We start from the raw sequence: 26,235 nt of genomic DNA, 5'->3' as shown, positions 1-26,235 counted from the left end.
AACACCCCATGTTGCGACATCCCTGTGTTCCGACACCCCCATATATTTTTAAATAAATGCTTCTGCAGGAACTAGTTTTCCGGTTGTCAAGTCTTATTTACAATGTAATGAATATAAAACATTTCTACATGTGACTGTAAAGGCAAGACTTCAATAGAAGTTCACGCCGAAATCATTCTTTGATTTATTCCTAATGATCTATAGTTTATTATATACTCTTTCGTAAATATGTTTGACCTTGACAAAGCGATTATATTGTCGTATTTATTTGCCAAATATAGACCACACTGCATTTGATTGTATTATTAGAATCCAAATCATCTCAGCATATTCGTGCCATTATTGAAGCCTTCTCATCCAGATGAGTCCAGATGAGAATTATGAAAAAAATGAGAAAGCAATAGGGCCTACTTTTCTTTTATCTTATTTTTAAGGCCAGTTAGAGTTGCATCTGTATGCTACAGTCTGAAAAGCCGGTGATAAGTATCAAGGAAATATTCGTTCAGTGAAGATGTCTTATCATACGTATGCCACATTACATTTTTGTTTGTCAGGAACTATTCTCGAACATATGTTATTTTTTATCGTAAACTCATATAATAGGGGCACGGTCGCTAACCTAACGACTTTTTATTGCGTTGTTTGTCATGAACCTTTATGATTTTTCCCCGTAAAGAAGTATGTTGATTCGTTGTGAGACTCCAACCTTTAAAACTGTATTGTCTCCCATGCACGATTTTGATTCTTTCTTTTGTTTTCCCTTTCGATTATGCGATGTTGTTTTTCTTCCGCAGAGCGCGATATTAATAGCGAAAACAATTGTTTTTATCAAGTCCACACGGCCGAACATGCAGTCGCTGTTTCCTCAAGCTGCAAGTTTTACGTATTTTTTGCTGTGTTGATTAGGCAAATAAAACATACTGCATACACCGAAGCATCGCCATACACACAGCTGTTGTGCCGTGTCTTGTACAGTATCATGACATTGGCAATTATTAAAACAAATAAACATTTACTGCAAGGAGTATTTTTGAAAATAACATGTCGGGAAGGACGGTATGCGAGGACTTGAAACACACTCAATTTTTATACCACGGGCATATAGGAAGAAATTAAATATTACCTGTAACCGTAACTTCAAAGATGCATCAGTTATGGAAAATTCTTGGAAATGTACGAATATATTTTACCTTTTGGAAGTTTTATATTGAAATACTCACGGGAATTAAAATTTCCTCCCTGCTTATTGTTGGCATTTTTGCAACCGACTCTGTCTATATAAATTGTTTGTCAAATATTGTACGATTCCTGTTTGTTAAATTTATTTAATTTTACATATAATATCGTCTAGAAAAATGATTTCAAAACCTTACATCTCAATATCTCGGCTATAGCATGTATAGAGACGCGTTGTACTCAAGTACAAATGAAAGATCACCGGCCCAACTCAAATCATATTGAAAAACCGCAATAATTTCTACATTTGGTGAAGCCAGTTATGAGAAACGGATTTCTTTTAAAACGTTCAGAACTATACCAAGAAAATTAAAAGTAAGTTCTGATAATCGGGTACAGTGGAAATCGGAAAGTTCCGCCCTGTTTAGGCCTACATCATGCCATTCTAATCACCTATAAATGATTTAGGCCTATTGTAATTTAGCATAATATATATATCACATTGATAAATCATGGTTTATATATTTCAATTACAAAGGTTCGACGTTTTCTTCAAAAAAGGAATCGTTCGGAATCACATTGAAGTTTTCTAAACACAATGTTTAGGACACAATTTTAAAAAGACGGCTCTATTAAAATTGAGTAAGGTTAAAAATGCTGCCTCGATGCGTATAGCCTAGCTGTGGGTCCATAGCTGTGGTGTTTTCAGACGGGATTGCTGCCTTTTACGGGCCGGTTTGGACTTTTACTATTTTAACCCCGCCACCACAAAAATCGTAAAAGTCAAAACCAGCCTAAAGTTTAAAAGGCAGGAATCCGGTCAGAAAACACCACAGTGGATCGACCCACAGCTACGTGTAGCCATGGGTTTCATAGACTCAGGCAGATAGGCGTGGAGGTCGAGGCCCCCACCATTGCTGTGCCCTATGATGTAAACCGTGTCGGGCCGATTTATATGATAGAGTTCGGGTATTAATAACACCTTTTAGCTCTACCGCACAGGCACCACCGTAGTTGATAGCGTTTTTAGTGCCCTTTTCTACAACACTAAAAGCGCTATCAACTACGATGGTGCTAGTGGCTCTACGAGAGTCTACATGGCAGGGCTGGGGCTGTCGACAGCCCGCTGGCTTCCAGTATGGAGCGCCCAGTTCCGCCGCCGAAAACAATCGATTTTTAATCCGAAATCGTGGTCGACCTCTGTTTTCGAGCACGCCCAACTATTCTAGATACGCGATATGCTGAGCTGCGCTTTAAAACTTACACAAAGCCGGCTTTCCTCTCTCTATCCGAGGAGACCGACCAAATCACAGCCGCCATTGTGATGTGCAATGATTTCTGGGTAGGGTTCAAATGCAGGTCAAATAATGAGTTCAGATAATAAAGTAGGTCAAATAATTGAAAGCCAAGCTAATGTCATAATAATGTCGTAATCATGACCAAATAATCGCATAATAATGGCTAGTAATGACACAAAAATGACCCAAACACCAAATAATGAAATAATAATGATGAGATAAGTTCCAAATCAAGACATAAATACTAAATAATAGCAAAACAACCGAATTAACATAATAAATTCATAATAATGTCAAGGTAATGTCGTAATAATCACCAAATAATCGCATAATAAAGACCAAATAATGACGTAAAAATGACCAAATCACCAAATAATGGCAAAATAATGATGAAATAAGTTCCAAATCAAGACATCAATGCCGAATAATGGCAAAAGAACCGAATTAACATAATAAATTCATAATAATGTTAAGATAATATCAAGATAATGTCGTAATCATGACCAAATAATCGCGTAATAAAGACCAAATAATGACATAAAAATGACCAAATCACCAAATAATGGCATAATAATGATGAAATAAGTTCCAAATCAAGACATCAATGCCAAATAATTGAAAAAGAACCGAATTAACATAATAAATTCATAATAATGCCAAGGTAATATCAAGATAATGTTGTAATCATGACCAAATAATCGCATAAGAAAGACCAAATAATGACATAAAAATGACCAAATCACCAAATAATGGAATAATAATGATGAAATAAGTTCCAAATCAAGTTATCAATGCCGAATAATTGAATTAACATAATAAATTTGTAATAATGTCAAGGTAATGTCGTAATCATGACCAAATAATTGCATAGTAAAGACCAAATAATGACGTAAAAATGACCAAATCACCGAATAATGGCAAAATAATGATGAAATAAGTTCCAAATCAAGACATCAATGCCGAATAATGGCAAAAGAACCGAATTAACATAATAAATTCATAATAATTTCAAGGTAATGTCGTAATAATCACCAAATAATCGCATAATAAAGACCAAATAATGACATAAAAAATGACCAAATCACCTAATAATGGCAAAATAATGATGAAATAAGTTCCAAATCAAGACATCAATGCCGAATAATTGAAAAAGAACCGAATTAACATAATAAATTCATAATAATGTCAAGATAATGTCGCAATAATCACCAAATAATCGCATAATAAAGACCAAATAATAACGTAAAAATGACCAAATCACCAAATAATGGAATAATAATGATGAGATAAGTTTAAATAAAGATTTCAAGATAATTTTGGCGGTGTTCTCACCCCATAGTGTTTCGCGTTTGTTCTCCGTATGTTAAAACATCTTTGAAGGTAAGAAACTTATTTATTCGTGTTTTCATTCTGCTTGTCTGTCATTGTGATTCAGTCATGGGTCTATTCGAACCGATTCAGCCACGGGGTTACGGCTCGGCGTGAAGCATACAAAATTACAATCGTCCTGCGTACTTCCTACGGGAAGCACAAAGAGCTGACCGGGCCATTGTGTTGTGGGGCCCGTACATTGTGATTTAGCGACTCGTGCTCTAAAGTTCGTTCGATAGAGGTGTTTTAAATGACGAATGGAGACGGTGGTCCCGAAATACGTGAAACGTTGTAACAACAGTGGTCATCTTATTTTTATGTTACTTATTTAGTGGAGATATGCATCAAATGAAGTGTATAAAAGCTACAAGCTATGTGTTCGTCCGTAAATAAAACGTTTGCTATCCTGTAATGAAGCATTATGATAACAATGCTATTTTTTCTTGCCGTGTATATTAGGTCCCTTGTTGAAATGGGTATAAAAAATTTATTACCAAAACTAACCAATGCCAGCAAGAGGGTTACTTTTGAGGAGATGAGGGGCAGTGTAATTGCTGTTGATGCTTCAATGCTATTGCACAGAGGGGCATACGGTTGTGCTGCAGATCTTTGTTGTGGAAATGTCACAGACAGGTAAGACTTAATCCCCATCGAGTGTAAAACTTAGATGTACTACATTTTACATGAAGCAGTTACTTTAGAAAATGTCAGCCTTCCTGACTTGGTTTTCAGTCTTGCATAATTGTGTTACCCCAGAAGAGACAGTCTGCTTTGTGTTTATATCTATGTTTGTTTAATGGGATTAACAGACTTCTTGAGTTGACTAAAGCAGTGGTACTTGTTTTTCACTAAATTCTAGGAATTTGTTTTGTTTCAGCTTTGTAAAGTACGTGATGAAGTGGTTAGATGCACTGAAAGCCCATGGTATTCAGCCAATATTGGTATTTGATGGCATTCCATTACCAGCTAAGAAAGATGTAGATGACACACGTAAAAGGTCTGTGTACATTTCTTGTTTCATATCTCAATGCTCCACAGAACTACCTTGAATAGAAGAATTTCGCATGAAGACATACAACATTCACAAAATCTCAAAGCTTACATTGAGTGCACAGTTTTTATTAGCTTTTTTTACAATTATTCTGTATTATCATGTGGTGCCTTCATTCACATCAAGACCATTTACAGTCTTATATTTGCCTTGCTCATGGGTAATTTTACTGATATTAAAACAGAGAACGTGCAGCGGCCATTACTAGAGGAAAAGCGTTATTACAAGAAAATAAAATTCAAGAAGCCAATATTCAGTTTCAAAGAGGGGTCACAGTGACATTTCAAATGGTGACTGCAGTCATAAAGGTAAATTATCACGAGAACTTAGGGTATCGTGTATTTAAAATTCATTTCCCACCATTCCCGGTTGTTATAATTGACTATATTATCCACTGCAAGATTACATTTGTGTATGTGTGACCTGATGTTAAAAACAGGTTTGGCCTTTCCAGAGCATTCAGTCATGTTGGTCAAAGTATTGTGCAGAAATTTAGTATGCAGAAATTAGTTCTGCTTGTGAAGTAATCCCTGTAAAGTCAAATGGTGTATGTGACTTATATGCATTGTCAGTGTTGACATTTGAATTCTATTCAGGACTAAAATTCATTCATCAACAGTAACAATCTTTAATATATATACAGGTTGTGTTGATAAGTTGAACACTGGGCATTTCAACATGTTATACCGGTATGGATTTGAACAAGAAACTGAAGTAAATACACAGAGCAAAAACACTAAAAAAATCATCAAACTTACAGCTACTGTCCCTTTAATATACATCTGTTGATGTGAATTTACTTACTAGTAACACAAGTGTTTCAATTACAGGCAGTGCAGCAAACAGAATACTATTACATTGTTGCTCCTTACGAGGCTGATGCCCAAATGGCTTACATGGCTAGAAGAGGTATTGTTGATTTTGTTATGACCGAAGATTCAGACCTTTTGGCATATGGGGCTCCTAAGGTACAGATGTTTATGAGGATATAGCGACTGATATGTTCATGCAAATGTACTAAAAACTTGTAAACAGTGGCTTTCAACTATTGATTGCTAGTACTCTCTTCATTGGACTGACTGCTGTACCTACAGGAGTGTGTTACCCTAGACTTTTCTCACTCTACTGTTTATGATGTTATTCACTGTACATAGTATGACACAGTGTAAGGAATCAGCTTTGTTTAGACTGCATGGAAACCAATACATGACAGAACCCCACCTTAGTAATGTGTGATACATGTTTTATCTTATCAATATTGTCTGGTTACTTCACAGTTACCAGTAAATGCTGTACTCTCATTTTATCCTAGGTACTGTTTAAGGCACGTTTAGAAGATGGCGGAGGAATTCTCATAGAACAGGAGAAGCTACATCTTTGTTTTGAATTCCCATGGACTTTTGAAAAGTTTGTCTGGTTGTGTATCCTACTGGGTGTGACTATTTGAAAAATATAAATAATGTTGGTTTTGTCGCAGCAACCAAATTTCTCATGGCAACTGGTGACAAAGATATTTTTGAGGTAATGACTCATTTTATAAGATTTCAACTTATGACAATGCTAGTGTTGTATGTTTGAAAGTACTTTTATTCAATATGGACAGTACATACATGAAGGGATACCCACGGTGTCAGTATTCACTCAGTGGTGACAGGAACACTTCAGACGCAAATGTCAGGTGTACAAAGTTCCTTTGACAGTTCCAGAGTGAACAGCTACCGTACACAGCTTGACAAGTTTTACATAACAATGAACTGTACACAGCAGATGCGTGGCTGATGATGACCTTATAGTGTTATGTTCATTTCAGACCCTGCCATACATATCAGTCATACTAAAGAAATCGTTGCAGATACCACATAACTACGGCCACCAGTTTCGGGTTGCATTATATACATTCAAACACCAGCTGATATACGACATTAACAACAAGTACCTGGCACCTGTAACAGCATATCCAAATGGTAATGATCACCGTGACTATCCACAAGCTGGAACGTATCCTTTCACATGATTTGCATCAATCTTGACATTGTTTGCACAATATTGTACACATTGTTTTGTACCTACTTGGAATAAATGTCATGTAAATATTACATATTCGATGTTTACATTGTTCGATGTAAATTGTACACTTGAGAAGTCGTGTGATTGTGATACAAACAGAATACAAAATAGCTGTGATTACAAGTTTTAACATTTGCCTTTAATCAAACACTGGTTGATTGAAGCAGTGAAGGAGATGACTATGGAAATTGCAGGTTATCATGTGACAATGTTATGTTCCTAGACACAAAAGACCAATCAATGTTAAAATGCATTTAACAATAAATTCAGAAAACTGAGTCCGTCCAAAGTGCTTGAAGTGGCAGTTGGAAATATTGATACAAGCAACTTCAAGACAGTAAATTCATTCACACCATCTGCCTTGTTGGTGAGTATTGCTGTGCTGGTCTCTTGGTATATGTTATATAGCAGGGTCCTTATTAGCTCACATCATCAGTTGTCTGTGTGTATATGTAGGTAACATATATTTGTTGATCCTCTGCACATCTTTAGAACAGCTACATGTATCACCTTAAAATTTTTGTTGATTCAAGATAAGTTGTATATCTCCTTAAATGAATTGGTCTGCATATGCATTGAAGATTGTCCATTTTTTTAAAAATCTGACTGCTACTATTCACTGTGCTTTGATATTCACTTCATGGTTACCTTTTATAGTAGGGTACATAATGGTGAATTTATCCTGACATGTTGGACTTTTACTACCTTTAATTCAATTAAATTTTCTTTATCATAGGACCCAAAATCCATATTTGTGACAGTGGAAAGAGTGGACAATATGATTACATGGACGCTACCATGCTGCCCTGTTAAAACGCTTCATCTAAGGACAGTGAACATCAAAACTGATTGTAATGCCTACAAAACTGTAAAAGGTGTGATGAATGCAGCAGACATTCAAGTTAATTTAATGTCTGTACCATGTAAGATCCTGTGTAGTGCTCATTGTAATGTAACAATAAATGCAACCAATTATGTAAATTTATGGCAATGGAAACCCTGTAACGATGTTACTATTACTGGATCAGTCACCACATCTGAGTCTGGTAATTCTATCCTAGATAGGGTTGCATCGGTGTCTGATTCATTAGGATCTCTAGAAATTTCTAGCCAGTTATCTGAAGATACTGATACTGAACAAAATGTTGAACATAGTCTGCAGTTTAAGGTTTTAGGGGTGACCAAAGATAACTCTCGCCAATCTACCCTTGAAGAGGCTTTTGTTAGGATGGAGGATAACAATGAAAACATCTCAGTTCGTTTGAGTCCAGAACCAGAAAATGCATTTGACAAAGATGCCATAGCTGTGTATATTAATCTAGACACTGAGTGGAAAAAAATTGGATACATAGCCTCTGAACTAACACAGTATGTTCATCCTCCACTCAGAAGAAATTGTATTACAAATGTAGAGTTGAGTCATGTGAGGTATAGAACAACATTTAGAGAGATGGGATTTTATGCGACATTACGTATCACCCGCAAAGGTCAATGGGAACAAGTAGTTGTTCATAAAAGTCTATCAGTGAGGTAATTGTTGTGTAGTTTTACTGATCAACGGCCACGTTTGGTGGAGGTGGCAGCAGTTCAGGCAGGCTGTGAAATTCTGCTCTAACTGACAGAGCTCCACGTCTTGGAAGGCTGGCTCTGTTGGCATGAAATACACCGGGATCCGCCCGTCTCTCTATGCGCATTCGATCAAGTCTTTCAATGCCCTGTCTTGAAGGTTCGTTGAATGAAGGCAATTCACCAATTGTGTAGCGATCCTCTGTTCCTGTCCAATAATAAAAAGGAAGGTCTGCATCTAGTCGCTTGCTGAATTCGTTACAAATTTTCCTGTAATAAAAATTCTATGGTCATTATGGTTTCATGGAGCAAGAAACTACTGTTTAGCACACTGAACACAAATAATGACAAATTGCAAAAAGTTACAGATAGTGTAAATTCCACTGAATGAACTGCCCACAGCAAATATACTAACCTTGTGTTATCCTTGAATGTTTTATGATCAAATATTCTGCCAAACATATTGTGGATAATTGAAAAAAAACCTTCCACGTCATCTGTGGTTGATGCCCGAGGATGCTCTGGTCCATACAAGTCATTCAATTTCCTTCGGTGTTCCAGACTTTCAACATTTGCTATTATAGCAACTACCACCTCTCTTGTTAATCCCTTGATCCCTTTCAGTGGCCTGTGTAAAATACAATAATCAAAACTATCACATAATTATGGCTAGGCCAGGGCAATGTAATGTGTACTGCATACACAATTTTTTGTTTGGTTGCAAGGTTGCAATCATCAGTGTCGGTCGTTTATATTAAATATCCATTGATTAGTAATATTGCTGTAAAAAACAGGGTGCATTAGTCCTGTGTTGCAGCTCACTTTAGAATCCAAGTGATGTCTTTTGACCCCGATTTATTATTGCTAAACAGATAATCCTTGGCTTGTGTTGAACTGAAACATGTGTTGAAGTCAGTCTGCATAATGTGTATTGTTATTGTCAAAAGATAATTTCAGTCTTGATTCTTATTTACTTGTAAATGATAGCAATTCTCTTATGCATGTAGGCTGTGTTTGTATGGTATGTGTAAAAAGAACAAGAATTGTCCTTTTGAAAGAGAACTTATCACATACCTAAGTGGATCAATTGTACTGTAATCCCTATCATACCAGTACCAAGGCATCCAATCCTCAAGTAGGAAATCCAGCATATCAATATTGTATTGACTTCTTGTAGCTTCTGTGAGGCCTCGCCCATCTATGGCTTTGTGCCAATTTGCCATAATTCTGACAAAACGAGCCTCCTCATGGTAGTTTTTTGACTCAAAGAAAGCAGCTACAGCAGGTGACAGCAGCCTTTCAACATCTTGCACATTTTGCTTCCTTCTCCCAGTAAGGGCTGTATAAGTAAGTCCTAAAAATTTAACAAAACCTCGTGCATTCATTTACTGAGTATTGTTCAAATTTGCAGTATAATCATATTTATTGTGAACAGTGATTGATACACAAGAAGGTGTTTTGAGAGAAGTTGTATTTGCAATGCTAAGCATTAATTTACCAAGATTTTCACTTTTTTTACACAGTGAAATACACTTTAGTATAATACAGCATAAATATCTTTTTTTATATTTTTATAATTGTTTACATTTCTGTGGTTGACCACATGACCTGTACTGAGAATGATCAAGAGCATAAGTAAAGATATGTTACAGGACTTTTTTATTTTCTTGGTTTCATGCCCAGTATTCATATTTTGAATACTGTGTGTATGTCAGTCTGTCTGTATGTGTGCATGCATGCATGCATGTCTGTCTGTCTGTATGTATGTATGTACAAGCATTGTTCTAGATCTTCGAGACGTTTGAATTTAAGTTCAGCTAAAAGCTGAAAATAACACTGGATACTGTACATTGACCTTTTTGGATTTTAATTGGTCAATTTACTTTAAAAACTAAGATTTACCTGTATTAGGGTCATGCAAAGCTTCAACAAATCTTCTTAAATCTACTGGGACTGATCCTGCACGTGTACAATGGCCAATTCTTTTGAAGACATGGCCATGATCTTCCCTTGCATGTTCTTCAACTCCTGTTATATTGCTGACCTCAGGTATGTACAAGTACTTGGAAAAGTCTATGCCATCTTCTTTAAAGCCTTCACTTTATGGCGAAATAGGTACACTGTCATCAGGCTCTTTAAACATTCACTCTGTGTTTCACTTTTACCTTAATAAGCATAATCATACGATATGAAGAAATTAGCCATTTTCATGGCCCGTCTGTGACATGACTGTTTTGTTTTTCTGATGTCTGAGTGTTATTGTTAGGTTACAAATTCTGCACACATTAACAGTTGCAGTTTGAATACTGTATTGACTTGCCACTTACTATCTCATTTTGAAACACTACATTTGTATTTCTGTTGAAAAAAAATGTTCAATTTTGACTTCATATACATTTGAAAATATTGGGATTTTGGGTCATGTAAGGTCATGAAAGTGACCAATTACATTATATATCTAACTGTGTGTAGTGGTCAAAATATGAAAGATGTAACAGAAAAAAATTGGAGAAATTAAAGTACCTGGTATCCATGTATGAGGATCATAACTGAATGGGAACAGTTTTCTCTTTAATACTCTAATGGCCTCATTGAACCCCACATCCTCATTATCCATAAATAATGCCAACCATTAACATCTGATAGCGGGACTGCTGGGTGATGGATGAGGGGGATAGTGGGAGCATCATTACCTTGAATTAAAGCCAAGAATTAATTTGCAGCAGATGGCCTTTATTGATGATTGTTACCAGTACAGCACTACTTAGTATCAGGTTGATAGTACACCATGTGACAAATATTAGCAAATTGTAGAAGTAAATGAAAAGTGGGAGATAAGATCAACCTTCTTGAAAAAATTTCACTAGCTATGTTGTGTATCTGTGATAAAGTATGCTTACCATACTGTTTTGCTGTTAGGAACTGGGCAATTTCATTACTGTGTATACCTCTTGCCTCAGCCTTGCTGTCCATGATGAGCTGGATAACAGACAGGGGTCTTGAAGCTCCCTTTGTTCTTAGAGAATTAATTCCCCATCAGTTACAAATCCTGTCAACAGTAAATTTAAATAAAGTTTACATGTATTGTGAGACAAGTATGGACAATGAACTCACAAAAGGGTCATAGTATTGAAGTACTGACATGACAATGTGACAAGAGTGACAAGTACATGGACTTGCAGGGAATACATTCGCCCATCCAATATAAGTACTCCATGCAGACTACTGCAGTGTTCTATAGAAGAATTGCGCAAAGAAGTCAGTGGTTGCAGTACAAACAAATTATTATATATAGTATATAGAAATACATGCATCGCACATGGTGGTGTTTGTATTGTGGTGGGTTCAATTTCAAGGTTTCAACTATTACAAAAAGTAAGAAAGTCTAACACACCTACCTACAGCAACCATATCTAAACTATTCATTTCCCGTACCAGTTCTTCTTTCAGTTTCTGTAACTTGGAGTCTGTTAGGGATTTGTATGGCATCATCCTTACAGGGACTGCATATGGTTTCATATTTCTTTTCTCATCAGAGACCATGGAAAACCATTAAATGAGTTGCAGCTTCCCTCTTCTTCATTATTACGCCCTTGACGTAATTCTTGAGGCTCTTCCGAAATCTGCACAAACAACCACTGATGTTGAGAACATGAATTCTGTCTGTGATTCGTTCTCGGATTTCTGTTGCCTCACATTTCAACCTTCTATTTTCTTTTTCTAGCTGTTCAAACTCTTCAATGTTCCATGCAAGGGCAAACAGGCTTTCTTCAGACACACTGTGCTGCTTCTGCTTTTTCCTGTAAACATCTCTGGCATTTAGAAGCCCTTTCTGAAGGAAATTGCTGTCCTGAACCAATAAAAGAGTCACTGTTTCAAGATCCTGTTTGACCCTTGCTAATTCCTTCTCTCCTTCAAACCAATTCCCTCAACAAACTGTAAATTCTGTAAGTACTTCTTGTGTTCTTCCTGCAAATTCCCTTCACCCAGGTCCACATCACCCGACCACTCATGTTTCATTGACTCGCGCAGTCCAGCATGTAAATCAGTTCCATCTGCTTTAATCACCACCGTCCATCAGGAATCTTCTTTTTTAAAGCCTCTAAAACTTTACGCTGTATGTTAAAACAAAATTTGCATTTCATTAATGATTCTATGTTACTGAACATAATGAAGGTATAGTAACAGATATCTAGGTGCAGTGACAAGTGATAAAAATAAGCTTCACAGGTTTATTTAGAAGTGAAAAGCCTAGACTGTAGTATAATCAAAGGACTACTTGATACACAATAGCGTCATATTAAGTTTCATATACCATCCTTTATTGTATGATCTGGCTTACTGTACTGTGTAAAGAAAACACCATGCAAGTGAAAAAGATGCTGACCTGGATCCCCGTTTCTCTTGAGTGGCCACTTCTTTCAATCCTCCTTGTGATGGTTCTCTTTGACACTCCAACAATGTTCACTTTGGCCTATATATGGATAGAATTATAATGATTGCACTAAGCTAAATGAAAATGTTGACAGACACCAATCTCACTATTAATGCAGCAACATCCTGTTCTTAGGCATGTTCAACCTACCCTGAAATATTTCATTTGCATGACCATGATGCATGCATCACAAATATTTTGCATTGTTAACATGTTTTGGTAAGCTCATTAAACATTCTCAACATGTCATACATACACACATACATGCATACATACATACATACACTCACACGTACAGACAGTCGTAGATATTGCCAATGGGGACTAAACCTAACTTTATGTCAGAATGACTATTTTTAAGGATGCATTTAGCACTTGTTCATTTACCTGGAGGGTATTTCCTTGGAAGCCCTTTTTACCACTACTCTGTTGAGCAACATCATGAGCAACTTCAGGGTTTCCATCACATATGTCTATCTGCTCACCCGCTTCAATAGTATTCCATACACCAGTTATGGTATCATCACCTCTATCAGTGGACGAACATTGGATACTGGAGAAATGCTGGAGTGTTAAACAGAAAACGAATACCTATTTACCTCAGTCACCTGAAAACTGTACATCACTACTGGCAATTTATTGAAGGAAATTTTGAACTCTCAAACAAAAACACATTTATTATTGATACATAGGGTACAGCAGCCGTATGCAGTAACACTTTACAACATTGCTCTCAGATACAACCCTGTTTTTATGCATGTTTTTATACACCTACTGCCATTCATGTGCTCAATTCATTTCGAATTTATTTATAGTTCAGGGGGTCCAAATACAAACAGCATATTTAACTTGGTCTGTGCCTGAGTATCTGGAGCCTTCTATTTTTAGCAAGATGCCACTATCACTTCTATAATTTATATAAAAATTAACAATATATAAAAATCTACAATTGTATTCTGATTCCACTCCATACAGGCTATTGCAGAAGAATGTATGAAATTGCCCTCTTACCTGTGTATTTTCCCTGTCACATGTTTGATCTTGAAAGCTAGAAGCACAGGATGCTGCCTCCTCCATTCTTTGTAATTCTTGTCTTACTATTTCCATTATTTTCCATACTAACTTCTATTGCTTTGGCCAAGATATCATCTTCGGGCACATTTACACTGACAGCAGAGTTGGATTCTTTAGGTGGTAGATAGTAGCTTGCGTCTTTGTTAGCTTAGCTTCATTAGTAATAGAATAAGTCCAAATGTCCATCGAAAAGACGTGCTTCGTGTACAAATTAATTTGCTGATCGCAGTAATCACCGTAAACTCCTCTCTTTCAAGGAAAGTCTGTCTTATGTGTATTTTTTTATTTAATTTTATTTGTACAGAATCTAACCATGGACGCCGAGTGGGATGACCTGTCGCTGACAAATTCCCAATTGGACACAGTTTTTGCGTTGGCGGACCAACACTATGAAAATGCTGTAAGTAATTATTTTATTTATTTGCCTATTTATTTAATCGATTTTCTTTTCCATTTTTTTTTTTCGGTGATTTTTTTTTCAGGGGTCGCGGTCCCGTACTGTTGTGTTAGAAGTTACAAATCCGTGCTGCATAATTTCACGTCCGTTTTTTCCCTTCATATTTGATGTAAACTTTTTTAAGGCGTGAAGGGATTCCTTTTCACGTAATTTTTTCATTTTTCATTTCTACAGAACGAGTCTCCTCTGTCGGAGTCCCGCCAACCCGTTCAACAACCAGTATTGGGATCGCCGAAAAATCATGATCATGATGTAAGTAACATTTACAAATTTACATTTTCCTGTGTTGTCTGATTATCCCTACCGCTACACGGAAACGTTTTCCTCGCTGTAAAAAGAACAAAAGGCAAAATATGTTTGAAGTTGGATAGAATTTTCATTTCAAATTCGATGCCGCCGTGTCGTGCCTGATCGAAATCAGTGCATGTAAACACTTTGTGATGGTCTTTTCAGGGATCGGGGTTCCGTACTGTTGTGTTAGAAGTGACAAACCCACGCTGCATGTGCATGTAATCAAATTGACAATATTTCACGTCCGTTTTTCCCCTACATATTTGATGTAAACCTTTTTAAAGTGTGAAGGGATTCCTTTGAAGGAAAATATTTCATGTAATTTTTTCATTTTTCATTTCTACAGAACGAGTCGCCTCTGTCGGAGTCCCGCCAACCCGTTCAACAACCAGTATTGGGATCGCCGAAAAATCATCATCATGATGTAAGTAACATTTACAAATACATTTATTGTGTTGTCTGATTACCCTACCCCTACACGGAAACGTTTTCCTCGCTGTAAAAAGAACCAAAGGCAAAATAGTTGAAATTGGATAGAATTTTCATTTCAAATTCGATGCCGCCGTGCCGTGTGTGATCGAAATCAGTGCATGTACACAAGTTGCGTGACGGTGTACACGGTGCGTGCATTGTACTCTGTCCCCGGACTCTGTCGTGTGTTGTCTTGTTTACCTCTACCCCTACACGGAAACGTTTTCCTCGCTGTAAAAAAGAACCAAAGGCAAAATATTTGAAGTTGGATAGAATTTTCATTTCAAATTCGATGCCACCGTGCCGTGCGTGATGAAAATCAGTGCACGTAAACACTGCGTAACGGTGTATCGCGGTGCGTGCATTGCACTCTGTCGATCTTGTCATCAGCCATATTGCCATTGACCCGTCACTTGATGCGCGATCAGTCGACTGGGTTGAGGTCAACGATCTTTTGAAAGTACTGTATTAGCCAGTCACACGTAAATATGACCTTCTCAAAAAAAATTAGGTTATACGGCCAGGTCGTGATCTTACTATGCAGCAACTTTGTAGCAAATTTTTTGATTGACAGTCAAAGTTTGCTGTGCTGTGTGTGTGGGTCACAGGGACGCGTTATTTTCCCAGCTGTGTCATGCGCACGCTGCAACCTCTTGCGAATTTAGGTACTATGAATAGTTGTACACACACTCTTACTCATAAGAAATCCAAGGGTGGACACCGAACTAGACCGTTTGGGAAAATCTACATTGTAACAGGTTATATGCTAACAAAACCAATAGTTATGGCCATTTCTTACGTGAAATAAATAATTTTTCCGGTAACATTACCAAATAGTGCGTTTGTCATTTGAAAATGAGTGTAATTTCGCTGCTTGAACGAAGGGAAAACTGCTCTGTATGCAAATTACAGTCGCGATGTCACAATAGATTCTCGAGTGCTGATTGGCTATGAAGTGCCGGCTTCCTATGACGTAAGTATGTGCAAACACAAACATTGCAAACGACGTCCCAGTGTTTCAACCCGGAAGTATGGATCTCGCACAGTTTTCGACTGTTTCACGGCATTAAAGTAAGACATATGCGTACAACTAATTAAACCTAGTGCCTGTCTAACAATATGTGAAGTGTGGAATATCTTTTGGGTCATTTTTTCATATTTCAGTGATTTTTACTAAGGTTCGAGCGCGAGTCGTACATGGTATACCGGTAACGTACAGACCGTACGCGTTCCGATGAACCACGCGCGTCACCTGTCCAATGACAGTTTCCGTTTGAAATGATTGACGTACAGAGCATTTTTCTTTCAGGTGTCCGGTTTGTGTCCACCCTTGGTGTTTTATATAAGAACAGTGGCAAAACACTTGATCTTGAAAATACTATTTTCATAATCAGACGGAAATATAAATATTCATTAATAATTGATATGTGATTGTGAACAAGCAAACACGTAAAACAAATGTTGTAAAAGATCGAGTCATAATGTTCGGAAATGGGTACTCATAGTACCAACATTCGTCATTCGAAAGATGACGCGTCCCTGTGGTGTGGGTATGATGCCCGGGGGAAGTGGAAAATTCCATCTTTTGTTCTGCAACATGCAAACTGTCTGGCCTGTACGTATCTCTGGCGGCTCTGTTTTGAACGGTGATCCCCCCATAAAACCCTAAAATAAATAAATAAAAAACAAAGTCTGGGGTGCACTCTGCAAACAATAATTTGACTACAAATATTATCACCTCTTCCACCGTGAAGTACCCTAGTGTACAGTGCAGTGCAGTGCTCGAGAATTTCTGTATATAATACGCACGCACAGGCGACCTCGATCAGGTCATGATTTGTTATTGTATGGAGAGTTCAACTTTGGTGTACATTTCTGATCGATAGTTACTCAGTGTGCGTCCGGACATGATCACAGGGAGTTCTGTAATGGTAGTGTATTCGTAAACTACGCGTAGACATTTTAACAGATCAATACATTTTATCGATCGGTCTTTGAAATCTCTTCAGACGTCTTTCATTGGAAATCGTCGTTATGCACTGAACAGGGCTCTCGCCTGCACGGATATATGTACACAGTGCACGTTTGTTTATAGTTTCATCATGCGTTGACCTCTGCAGACCGTACATGTATATAACTGAAGTTGGGGTTCAATCCAACTGTTTTGAGTAAACAAAATATGCTTCGTTCTGATTGCTCTTTGTATTAATTTGTGTGTATGTGTTTCTAAAGAGGAAAAGTATAGGAGGAGAAATAAAATCATAATATTTTTTTTTAAAGCTTCGTATATCATACTGAGTGTGATTACATTTATTATATTCTAGGACCTCAGTAAATGCATTATACGTGATGATGAGGAGGAGGAGGAGGATGGTGGTGGTCTCAATCCATTTCCGTAAGTTAAAATTTTATTTTCATTCATTCATTAAAAGAAATAGGCAAAAACAGCAATTGAATTCCTTGACAACTCTATATTATATATTTAATGAACAAAAAGTAATAATAGAAAAAGACATAGGGGAAAAACAGCCAACTTTATTTCTTGACAAACTTGTATTATTATATTTACTGAACAAAATAGTAATGTTAGAGAATCAGAGTTCATGATTGCTGTGCCTTTTCTGCAAAAGTAATATTTTTCTTATTTTATTTTTTTTACAGACAATCAACAGCTACGCCAAACAAACAGTACATCAAACTGAGGAAAAATCTTGTTTTGGTCAAGACAGTGTGGGATTTTCCTTGGGGAGAAGAAACCGACATCGGTGAAGAAAACGGTACTGTGGGGTCATCAAGTGGTAGCAGTAACAGTAACTGTAGTACCGATAGTTATAGTTTTCATAGTAGTGACAGTCATAGTTCCAATGATAGTCATAGTTACAGTTCTCATAATACTGATAGTCATTATAGTGATATTTCTCAAAGCAAAGATATTTATAGTTGTAGTAGTGATCGTAGTCAAATCACAGGAAGCGGGGATAATATTGCCACACAGGATTTCAATGTAAAATTAAAAGACCTTCTACACTCCTACATTCCTCATTCTCCCTCAAATATTCAAGATACTCAGCGTTTATCAAATTCTTCTGTCCCCATGAATACCCAAGAATCTAGTACCAAATTGCAGGCCCTCCTCTCAAATAATCATCAACCTTCCACACAAAGTTCTTCCCCCTCCTCACATCCAACACGTCAGCTAGGCAGGGGGTCAACTGATGACCTGCCGTCAGAAGATTTGCCATCAGATGAACACAGCGGCACAAAATATTACAGCGTCATACGTGTCCGTGAAAGACAAGTGAAGAAATTCGGTGCTACAGCTCATGACTACGAGATACGATTCAATGACATCCAACCGGTGCGTGGTTTCATGCATGTAATGGTAGTACTACAAGATGTGTTTGAGAGTATTATTAGCCGACTCACCCATGGCATCTCTCCCAGGGACAGAGTACGCATTACACTTGAAAGTCCATCCCTCCCCTATCAAATCTGGTTACCTTCTTCCCCTGTTCAAGAACTGACTGTGGACAGAGTGTTGGGCGAAATTGAACGTGTACTGCAGTCCTATGAAGAATTCACCCTAGATGAGAATGTTTACATCAACTTCATTCATGTGCACATGCCTGTTGGAATGGGAAAGAGGTGGGGATGGAGACCTGTCAACATAGCCCGTCGCCTCCAACTGATGAGAAGTATCATTCGCATCACTAATACCGATGAATTATGCTGTGCACGAGCTATAGTGACAGCAACAGCCCACATCAACCGTAACAGTGATCCAGGATGGGACTATGTGCACTCTAAAGTTATGTGTTAGTTATTGAACACATATTAGAACGCTTAACTGTAACACTTTTTGAACGCAGTTTAAGTGTTCAGTAAGAAAACTAGAATGCATGTGTTCAGTTTAGAACATATAGTGTCTTTATTTTTGAACGCATTTCATATGTTCAAAATTACATGAAATAGAACACTGTTTACGCATCAGAACACTGTAACACTTTTTGAACACAATGTAAGTGTGCAGAGTAAGTAAATAGAATACATGTGTTCTGGAAAGCACTGAGACCACCATGTGTTCACCTAATAATGTACACATAGAAATGTTGTGACTGACAAATATTGTAATGTGGCAAAATGGCATGTTAACTGGCCTGAAATGCATTTTAAAATGTAACAACAGACTATAACGTTTGGGTACAGTTATTATGAGAAAAATGTTGCATGGTCAATGCTGAGCATTACCGAACACTAGCATTCTATTTGTGATTTACAAAATTTGTGTTCGGATTGACGAATATGGCCCGAAAATTTGCAACTGTCTAGTAGTATAAACACAAAACGAGATAATTATTAAAATTAGACCGAAAGTGACTCACAATATTGCGAGAGAGGGTACTCTACGGCAAAAATGCACTTCTGAGGAGTGTCATGTGCTTATCGCCGGGCCACAGTTCACACTTGGTGCCTATTCAATGCCATTTTGCCACGATATACAATACTTACCGTAGCAGTCAAACTCTCTGTGTAAACAGCTATCAACCGTCACAAAATACTGGCAGAACTCAATCGCTAAAATCATAGAATGTGAAAATACCGCCGGCAACAAAATGTGTCGTCTGCAGCAGCGGCGCGGCTTGCATCTAATGTGCGCATGTTCAGAGGGGCCCTCGTGTGACCCGAGGAAGCCCGATTATCCGTGACGTCATACTCGGGACACCCAGGAACACAAGTGTTCATTTGGTTGAAGTTGGTAACACTAGTGTTCTCTGTTTGGCGTTCTGTTAGAATACGAATATTCACAAATTGAACACCAGTGTTCCGGAAGATTTTTGTCTTCACGATTTTATCGAAATAAAGAGTTTAAAGACATTTACCTCCTTTTATTATAAGCAATTAATAAACTTGAAAACATTTTCAGAACTACCAACATGTGCCTTTGATTTCAAAAAGTGTTCACTGACTCGAATTCACATATATACGAGTCAAACAAAATATTTTGTTCGTTTTTTGTTCAGAGGAGTTTACTGGAGCAGAAAACAAATTAAAGATATCGTGATGTGTGTCTCTAACTAAAAATAATATTGTCTGGATAAAAACACGCGACAAACACTGTTGTCAGTTGGTGTTAGAATGGCAGCGGTCTATGGCTGACCACATCCATTCTATTTCTGAACACAAATGTTCAATACTTGAACACACATAACACTTCCATGTGATCAAACTGAACGCATCCGACGCGTCATAAGCGTCCAAACGTTTAGAGTGTGTGCGAACGGGACGACAAGAGCAGAAAAGACGTGCATCCGAACTCATTGCCAAAGCAGGTATTTCACCAGGGCCATGTGGACATGAAGAACTTGACAAATTACAAGCTGTCCTTCCATCGTATCGACTCCATGTTATTTCAGATGAAACGTCGGGTTCACTTGCTTATCAGGGAAAGATCACCGCTGAACACAATATTTACCTGTACCATCATAACAATCACTATGATGTCATCACATCTATGCCAGCATTTCTCCAGAGACACTATTACTGTCACCACTGTCACAAGGGGTACCAAAACAAACATGACCACATCTGTGACGTTTTCTGCAAGTGTTGCGGTGTTCCGTCTGTATGTCAATCAACAGATAATCAGGTCTACTGCCAAGATTGTAATCGCTACTTTCGAGGTCAGCAATGCTTCAACAATCATAAAACACCTGGTACCCACGCTCAATATGCAACATGTCAACTCATTTGTCGCTGCAAGTTGTGTGGTGTTACCATCAATTGGGAAAAGCGAAAGAAAGATAATGACCATCACTGTGGTGAAAAATACTGTAGAGTATGTAAACAGTACCAAGACAGTGACCATTTATGCTACATCCAGCCCATCCACATGAAAAAGAAGAAGTCCACCAGAGATAGTATTCACGACGATGATGTTGACTTATTCGACTTAGAAGCTGAAGAAGGAGAAGAAGAATTAGGCAGTGAAGAGATGAAGTACTATTTCTTTGACTTTGAATGTACCCAAGATGGGGGCGTCCATGTACCCAATTTGTGCATTGTCCAGTCCGAGTCATGTTCAGAGCAGGTGTTCTATGGTCCCAACACCAAGCAAGAGTTTTGCGATTGGGCCCTCACAGAAGAAAACGCTGTCAGTACTTTCATCGCACACAATCTGCAAGGTTATGACGGACAATTCATACTGCAATACTGCCATGAGAACAACGTTCAACCTGAAGTCATCATCAATGGAACCAAAATCATGCGCATCTACATCCCCCACTTAAACATCAAGTTCATTGACTCTTATAATTTCCTACCTGTGGCTTTGGCTCAACTTCCTGACATGTTTGAGCTGAATGAACTGCACAAAGGCTACTTCCCCCATTTCTTCAATACAGCAGAGAATCAAGATTACGTCGGTCCTCTCCCAGATTCCAGATACTATGGCCCCGATGGCATGAAACAACATGAGAGAGAGAAATTCCTAAAGTGGTATGAAGACGAAAGATTGAAAAACCGCCCTTTCAATCTGAGACAAGAGCTTGAAGACTACTGCAGAAGTGATGTAGACATCCTGAGGAGAAGTTGTTTGAAATTTCAAGACCTGTTCAAACAACAGAATGGTGTAGATCCGTTCAGAGATTGTGTGACCATCGCATCAGCCTGCAATGTCGTTTTACGTAAGAATTTTCTCAAGCGGGATACCATTGGGGTCATTCCAGACCATGGGTATATCCATCGAAGAAATCAATCTGTCATAGCATTGCAGTGGTTAGAATGGATTACATTCAAGAATGATGTCAACATCCAGCACGTCCACAATGGAGGTGAGAAGAAAATTGACCGCTATTGGGTAGATGGTTATGACGAAGAAAGCAACACAGTATATGAGATGCACGGTTGCTACTACCATGGCTGTCCTCGATGTTATGAAGACCATGACATTGTCAACACTAAAGTAGAGAAGACGATGGCAGACCTTTACCAAAGTACCCAAGATAAGATGCGATTTCTACGTTGCCATGGCTTTAGAGTGATCGAAAAGTGGGAGTGTGACTTCAAGAAAGAAATTCATGAAAACCAAGAACTGCAAGAATTCATCAAGTCACTTGACCTACAGGAGCCCCTTCATCCACGAGATGCATTCTTTGGCGGCAGAACCAATGCCACTACACTATACCACGAATGTGTTGATGATGAAGAAATTCACTACGTGGATTTCACAAGCCTCTACCCCTACGTCAACAAGTACTGTAAGTACCCTATCAAACATCCGGAAGTCCGCACCAAGAACATTGTACTCCCTGTTCAATTATACTTTGGTCTGGCGAAATGTCGAGTTCTGCCTCCTCGAAAACTCTACTTTCCTGTTCTCCCCCTCAGAGTGGAAAAGAAGCTGATGTTTCCCCTTTGCAGAAGTTGTGCAGACACCAAACAACAGTCACCATGTGAGCATAATGATGAACAACGGTCCTTCGTGGGAACTTGGACAACACCTGAATTAGCCAAAGCTGTCGAGAAGGGGTACAAGATCATCAAAGTCTTTGAGGTATGGCACTACAGAGAAAGAGAAGTGTACAACAGAGAATCGCACACAGGTGGGCTCTTTACTGATTACATCAACACTTTCCTAAAGTTGAAACAAGAGAGTAGTGGTTGGCCTTCATGGTGTCAGACAGAAGATGACCAAGATCGATACATCCGTGAGTACTACGACAGAGAGGGAATCCTTCTTGACAAGACGAAGATTAACCGAAATCCAGGCCAACGGGCATTGGCAAAACTAATGTTGAATTCTATGTGGGGCAAGTTTGCACAACGCAACAACTTTCCACAGCTGCAGTACATCAGAGAACCTGCAGAACTCTTCCGCCTGCTTACAAGTGAACAACACATTGTCAACAACTTGTCTTTCATCAATGATGACATGGTTGCTGTTCAACATACACTTCGGAATGAATTTGTCGAGGGGGCTGTCAACACCAATGTTGTCATTGCTGCATTTACCACTGCATATGCTCGTCTGAAGTTGTACGATCTCCTTGAGGCCATTGGTGAACGGGTCTTGTACTTCGACACTGATTCAGTCATCTTTGTCAGCAAACCAGACCAGTACGAACCACCTCTTGGTGATTACTTGGGTGATCTCACCAACGAACTGGATCCTCCCAGCAATTTCATCACCAAGTTTGTGTCAGGGGGAGCGAAAAACTACGCCTTCTGTCTAGCACAGCCCGACAAGAAAGGTAACACCACTCTTTGTAAGGTCAGGGGAATCACTTTAAATTACCGCAACAGCTTAGACGTCAACTTTGATGCCATCACTCGTCTTGTCACCACCTGTCCAACATCAACCATCACCGTGAATGACCCCGTCAAAATCCGACGTGTTGGATGTAATGTAGTATCCAAAAGTGAAAGTAAAAAGTATGCCCTAGTTTATGATAAAAGAGCTCTGATTGGAAATTACAAAACTGTTCCCTATGGTTACTGAAACTGGAAATTGTCCTTGAAATCCTCATAAAGAAATATTAATAATTTGCTTTACTCACAAGTAGTTTGAAGTGCTTTGTCAGGAATAGGCATTGTCTAATAATTATCATTCTTGAGGCTTTGTAGATTTTACTCAAACACAAGATGTATTGTCAATGTTACTTAGCCATGACATCTATGTAAAGTGTTATTCTTTCAAGTTAGCTGAGGTTGAAGTAATGAAGTATAGTGAAATGTTGTCACAATTTGCATGAATATTCCAGCAATTCACTCTATAATGTTTTTAAAAAATGCTTTTTTCAAAACATCTAATTCACTTGATTCAAAATTGATTTTACTTAAAAGCAGTTTGACAATTTGAAAAAAATCTGAAAAACCTCAATATTTTATTTTTTGCAAATGTATTATAATCATCCTTTTGTAAGACTTGTAGTTGTATATTTCACACACTTATTATAATCTTTAAATGTATGTGATTCATATTTGCAAATGAAAAGAAAGAAAGAAGAGGGTATATTTCCCCTTAAACTTCAAATATTGAATTTAGAATTGAACATGATAGACTAACAGTTTGTTTGTTTGTTATTGAATTGTACCTCTCACGTCTTTTTACATGGTAAAAAAATGCAGTTTCTGGTTTATCTTTTGAAATGTAATAAACCAAGGTTAATTTAATTCATTTGAAATGATTCAGAGGCTAATTTGGATTTATTTGTTGGTGTTTGTGTGTAAATATTTGGTGAATGAGTAAAAATATTTGTTTGTTTGTGTGTGTGTGTGCCCCATTGCCCGAAGGCCAAAAAGTGGGCCCCTACTGCCCTGAGGGCCACCTAGGAAGATTGGTCTTTGTTGATGAATGAGATCACACCTTCCCTGTTTATGGACTCCCTCCACCCCCTTTTGACCCTTTGAAGGCCCCTCAGCACCTCCGGCTTATTTTGCCCTCCCCTGTCAAGAAATGAGACCATCCTCTTTAGTATAAGCTAGGACATGATGGGTCTCATTCTGCAAACACTCTTCAAGCTGATCATCAATAATCGAGATTTCAATGTTCGCAAACTACCAAATATTTGGCACATTTTACACACTGAAAAATGAAAATGTCTAAGATTAATGAAATGTGAAGTCAATATAAGTCTTGGATAATGTTTTTTTTTGGGGGGGGGATTGTTTTTGTTTGTTTTGTTGCCTTTTTTTGCTTTTTTTAAAGCAAGTCTGTAAAGTGTGTCAAACATTTTTTTTTTCTAGTAAGAACATTCTAACTGTAAGTATTATCAATTTGTTTTGCAGTATCCAATGAATAAAATTGAACGGAATAAAAAGGGCAAGCCCTTGTTCCACTTTGCAAAAGTATGCTGAAACTACAACAGTTTAGTCTGTTAAAAAAAATCAACTGCATGTGAAATGTATAATGTCATTAAGCCTTTGAGTGCTGTAATTTTTCCAACCAAAATTTTACTGCCACATTTTGCAAATTTTTATGAATTTTCTGAATTTTTTTTTTCATAATTTTCGACCAGTTGGACATCATATTTTATTGGCTAGTTTGTTTGGGTTTTTTATTTAAACTTTGGCAAAAATCTGAGAAAAATTTACTGAGGTATATTTTGTAAAGGAGTAAAAATTGACATTGGCGCTCAAAGGGTTAACTTGATAAAAATATCAATGCAGTCTACACATGTACGAGCCAAAGAAATAGGCTCATCACTCTGTATCTCAACACTGTTACATTAATGATTAAAACAGAAATCGTAGTTGGTATTAACCAAAAACAAATACTGAAGGGAAAAGTCATTAAAAGTAATAGCTCCTTGTCATTTAAAGTCGAAATGAACCTTTAGTGACTTGGTGTTGATTTGTTTGTGTGTATGTGTGTGTGTTTGTGTGAATGTGCATGGTCCTTGTGCCCTACAGGCCAAAAAGTAGGCCCCCTGCCCCGAGGGCCAAAAAGTAGGCCCCCCTGCCCCAAGGGCCAAATTAAATGACTTCCCCTCGACGTTAATTGGATCACGACTTGTTTTGATATAGGCCATGCAGGACTTTATGAAGGCATACTAGGTTTGTACATATACCACAAATTTCTTGACAGTAAAAAGTATTATTCATTGAGAACGAAACAAGCGAAAGAATGGTCCTCTTATTTTTTCACTTACTTTAGCCTGTATTATGATATCCTGCTCTTTTTTCCTTTTTTTACCTAATTAAGCTATTAAGTTGAAGAAGTTGTACTTGCAGACCTTTTCAAAACATGTGGACATCAATCCAATTCATATCAATGAAAGAAGAAAGCTATGGGTAAAAAAAAAAATCTTAGGATAAGCAGTGTATTTATTTTTATTTAATATTCAAAAGATTTTTTTGTGGGATGGTGGTGGGGGCTTCAATGTAAAGGAAAAAAACAGTAATTGAAATAAGGTTGTCCAAGTGCATGGTGAGATACCACATACTTCACAAGTTGACATGATTTCCTCATACAATTGGC

General features: G+C 37.7%; 4 protein-coding genes across 12 annotated transcripts; 2 read left to right on the top strand and 2 right to left on the bottom strand.

Annotated features, from left to right (window-relative positions):
- Window positions 1-3,812: 3,812 nt before the first annotated feature.
- Window positions 3,813-10,183, top strand: LOC139115516 (exonuclease 1-like). 9 transcript variants are annotated; one of them, XM_070677671.1, is made up of 9 exons: window positions 3,813-3,854; window positions 4,305-4,478; window positions 4,723-4,842; window positions 5,081-5,204; window positions 5,727-5,864; window positions 6,209-6,417; window positions 6,707-6,894; window positions 7,234-7,330; window positions 7,700-10,183. In XM_070677671.1, the coding sequence occupies exons 6-9, from the start codon at window positions 6,388-6,390 to the stop codon at window positions 8,495-8,497; spliced, it is 1,113 nt and encodes a 370-aa protein (XP_070533772.1). In that variant the 5' UTR covers window positions 3,813-3,854; window positions 4,305-4,478; window positions 4,723-4,842; window positions 5,081-5,204; window positions 5,727-5,864; window positions 6,209-6,387; the 3' UTR covers window positions 8,498-10,183. The 9 variants fall into 8 exon arrangements, with proteins under 9 accessions (XP_070533792.1, XP_070533772.1, XP_070533827.1 ...); XM_070677691.1 differs by having other exon boundaries at window positions 5,727-5,805; XM_070677706.1 differs by lacking the exon at window positions 5,081-5,204 and having other exon boundaries at window positions 5,727-5,805.
- LOC139115556 (uncharacterized) lies at window positions 6,463-9,787 on the bottom strand. Its single transcript, XM_070677790.1, has 3 exons — window positions 9,604-9,787; window positions 8,945-9,157; window positions 6,463-8,799 (listed from the first exon to the last, which is right to left on the bottom strand). Exons 1-3 carry the CDS (start codon window positions 9,750-9,752, stop codon window positions 8,511-8,513), a joined length of 651 nt encoding a protein of 216 aa, XP_070533891.1. The 5' UTR covers window positions 9,753-9,787; the 3' UTR covers window positions 6,463-8,510.
- A 1,373-nt stretch (window positions 10,184-11,556) lies between the features above and the next one.
- LOC139115571 (uncharacterized) lies at window positions 11,557-14,060 on the bottom strand. The gene is made up of 5 exons (XM_070677814.1): window positions 13,976-14,060; window positions 13,352-13,528; window positions 12,917-13,003; window positions 11,928-12,644; window positions 11,557-11,578 (listed from the first exon to the last, which is right to left on the bottom strand). Exons 1-4 carry the CDS (start codon window positions 14,039-14,041, stop codon window positions 12,594-12,596), a joined length of 381 nt encoding a protein of 126 aa, XP_070533915.1. The 5' UTR covers window positions 14,042-14,060; the 3' UTR covers window positions 11,557-11,578; window positions 11,928-12,593.
- A 7,087-nt stretch (window positions 14,061-21,147) lies between these two features.
- LOC139149046 (uncharacterized) lies at window positions 21,148-23,147 on the top strand. The gene is made up of 2 exons (XM_070720561.1): window positions 21,148-22,963; window positions 23,098-23,147. The coding sequence occupies exons 1-2, from the start codon at window positions 21,148-21,150 to the stop codon at window positions 23,145-23,147; spliced, it is 1,866 nt and encodes a 621-aa protein (XP_070576662.1).
- The last annotated feature ends 3,088 nt before the right edge of the window (window positions 23,148-26,235 follow it).

This window comes from Ptychodera flava, chromosome 2, assembly GCF_041260155.1.
Source record: "Ptychodera flava strain L36383 chromosome 2, AS_Pfla_20210202, whole genome shotgun sequence".
Classification (NCBI taxonomy): domain Eukaryota; kingdom Metazoa; phylum Hemichordata; class Enteropneusta; family Ptychoderidae; genus Ptychodera; species Ptychodera flava.
This window is presented reverse-complemented; position numbering and strand designations above follow the sequence as displayed.

Excerpts from the sequence above, each read along its gene's own strand:
- LOC139115571 (XM_070677814.1), bottom strand. The coding sequence starts at position 14,041 with ATGGAGGAGGCAGCATCCTGTGCTTCTAGCTTTCAAGATCAAACATGT. Across the intron at positions 13,004-13,351 it reads TCCAAGGAAATACCCTCCAG|GCCAAAGTGAACATTGTTGG; the intron begins GTAAATGAACAA and ends ATCCATATATAG. Across the intron at positions 12,645-12,916 it reads CAAGAGAAACGGGGATCCAG|CGTAAAGTTTTAGAGGCTTT; the intron begins GTCAGCATCTTT and ends TTTAACATACAG.
- LOC139115516 (XM_070677706.1), top strand. The coding sequence starts at position 6,388 with ATGGCAACTGGTGACAAAGATATTTTTGAG. Across the intron at positions 6,418-6,706 it reads GTGACAAAGATATTTTTGAG|ACCCTGCCATACATATCAGT; the intron begins GTAATGACTCAT and ends TGTTCATTTCAG. Across the intron at positions 7,331-7,699 it reads TCACACCATCTGCCTTGTTG|GACCCAAAATCCATATTTGT; the intron begins GTGAGTATTGCT and ends TCTTTATCATAG.
- LOC139149046 (XM_070720561.1), top strand. The coding sequence starts at position 21,148 with ATGAAAAAGAAGAAGTCCACCAGAGATAGTATTCACGACGATGATGTT. Across the intron at positions 22,964-23,097 it reads TGACCAAGATCGATACATCC|CTGCAGTACATCAGAGAACC; the intron begins GTGAGTACTACG and ends AACTTTCCACAG.
- LOC139115556 (XM_070677790.1), bottom strand. The coding sequence starts at position 9,752 with ATGGCAAATTGGCACAAAGCCATAGATGGGCGAGGCCTCACAGAAGCT. Across the intron at positions 9,158-9,603 it reads AGTACAATTGATCCACTTAG|GCCACTGAAAGGGATCAAGG; the intron begins GTATGTGATAAG and ends TATTTTACACAG. Across the intron at positions 8,800-8,944 it reads ACATTCAAGGATAACACAAG|GAAAATTTGTAACGAATTCA; the intron begins GTTAGTATATTT and ends TTTTTATTACAG.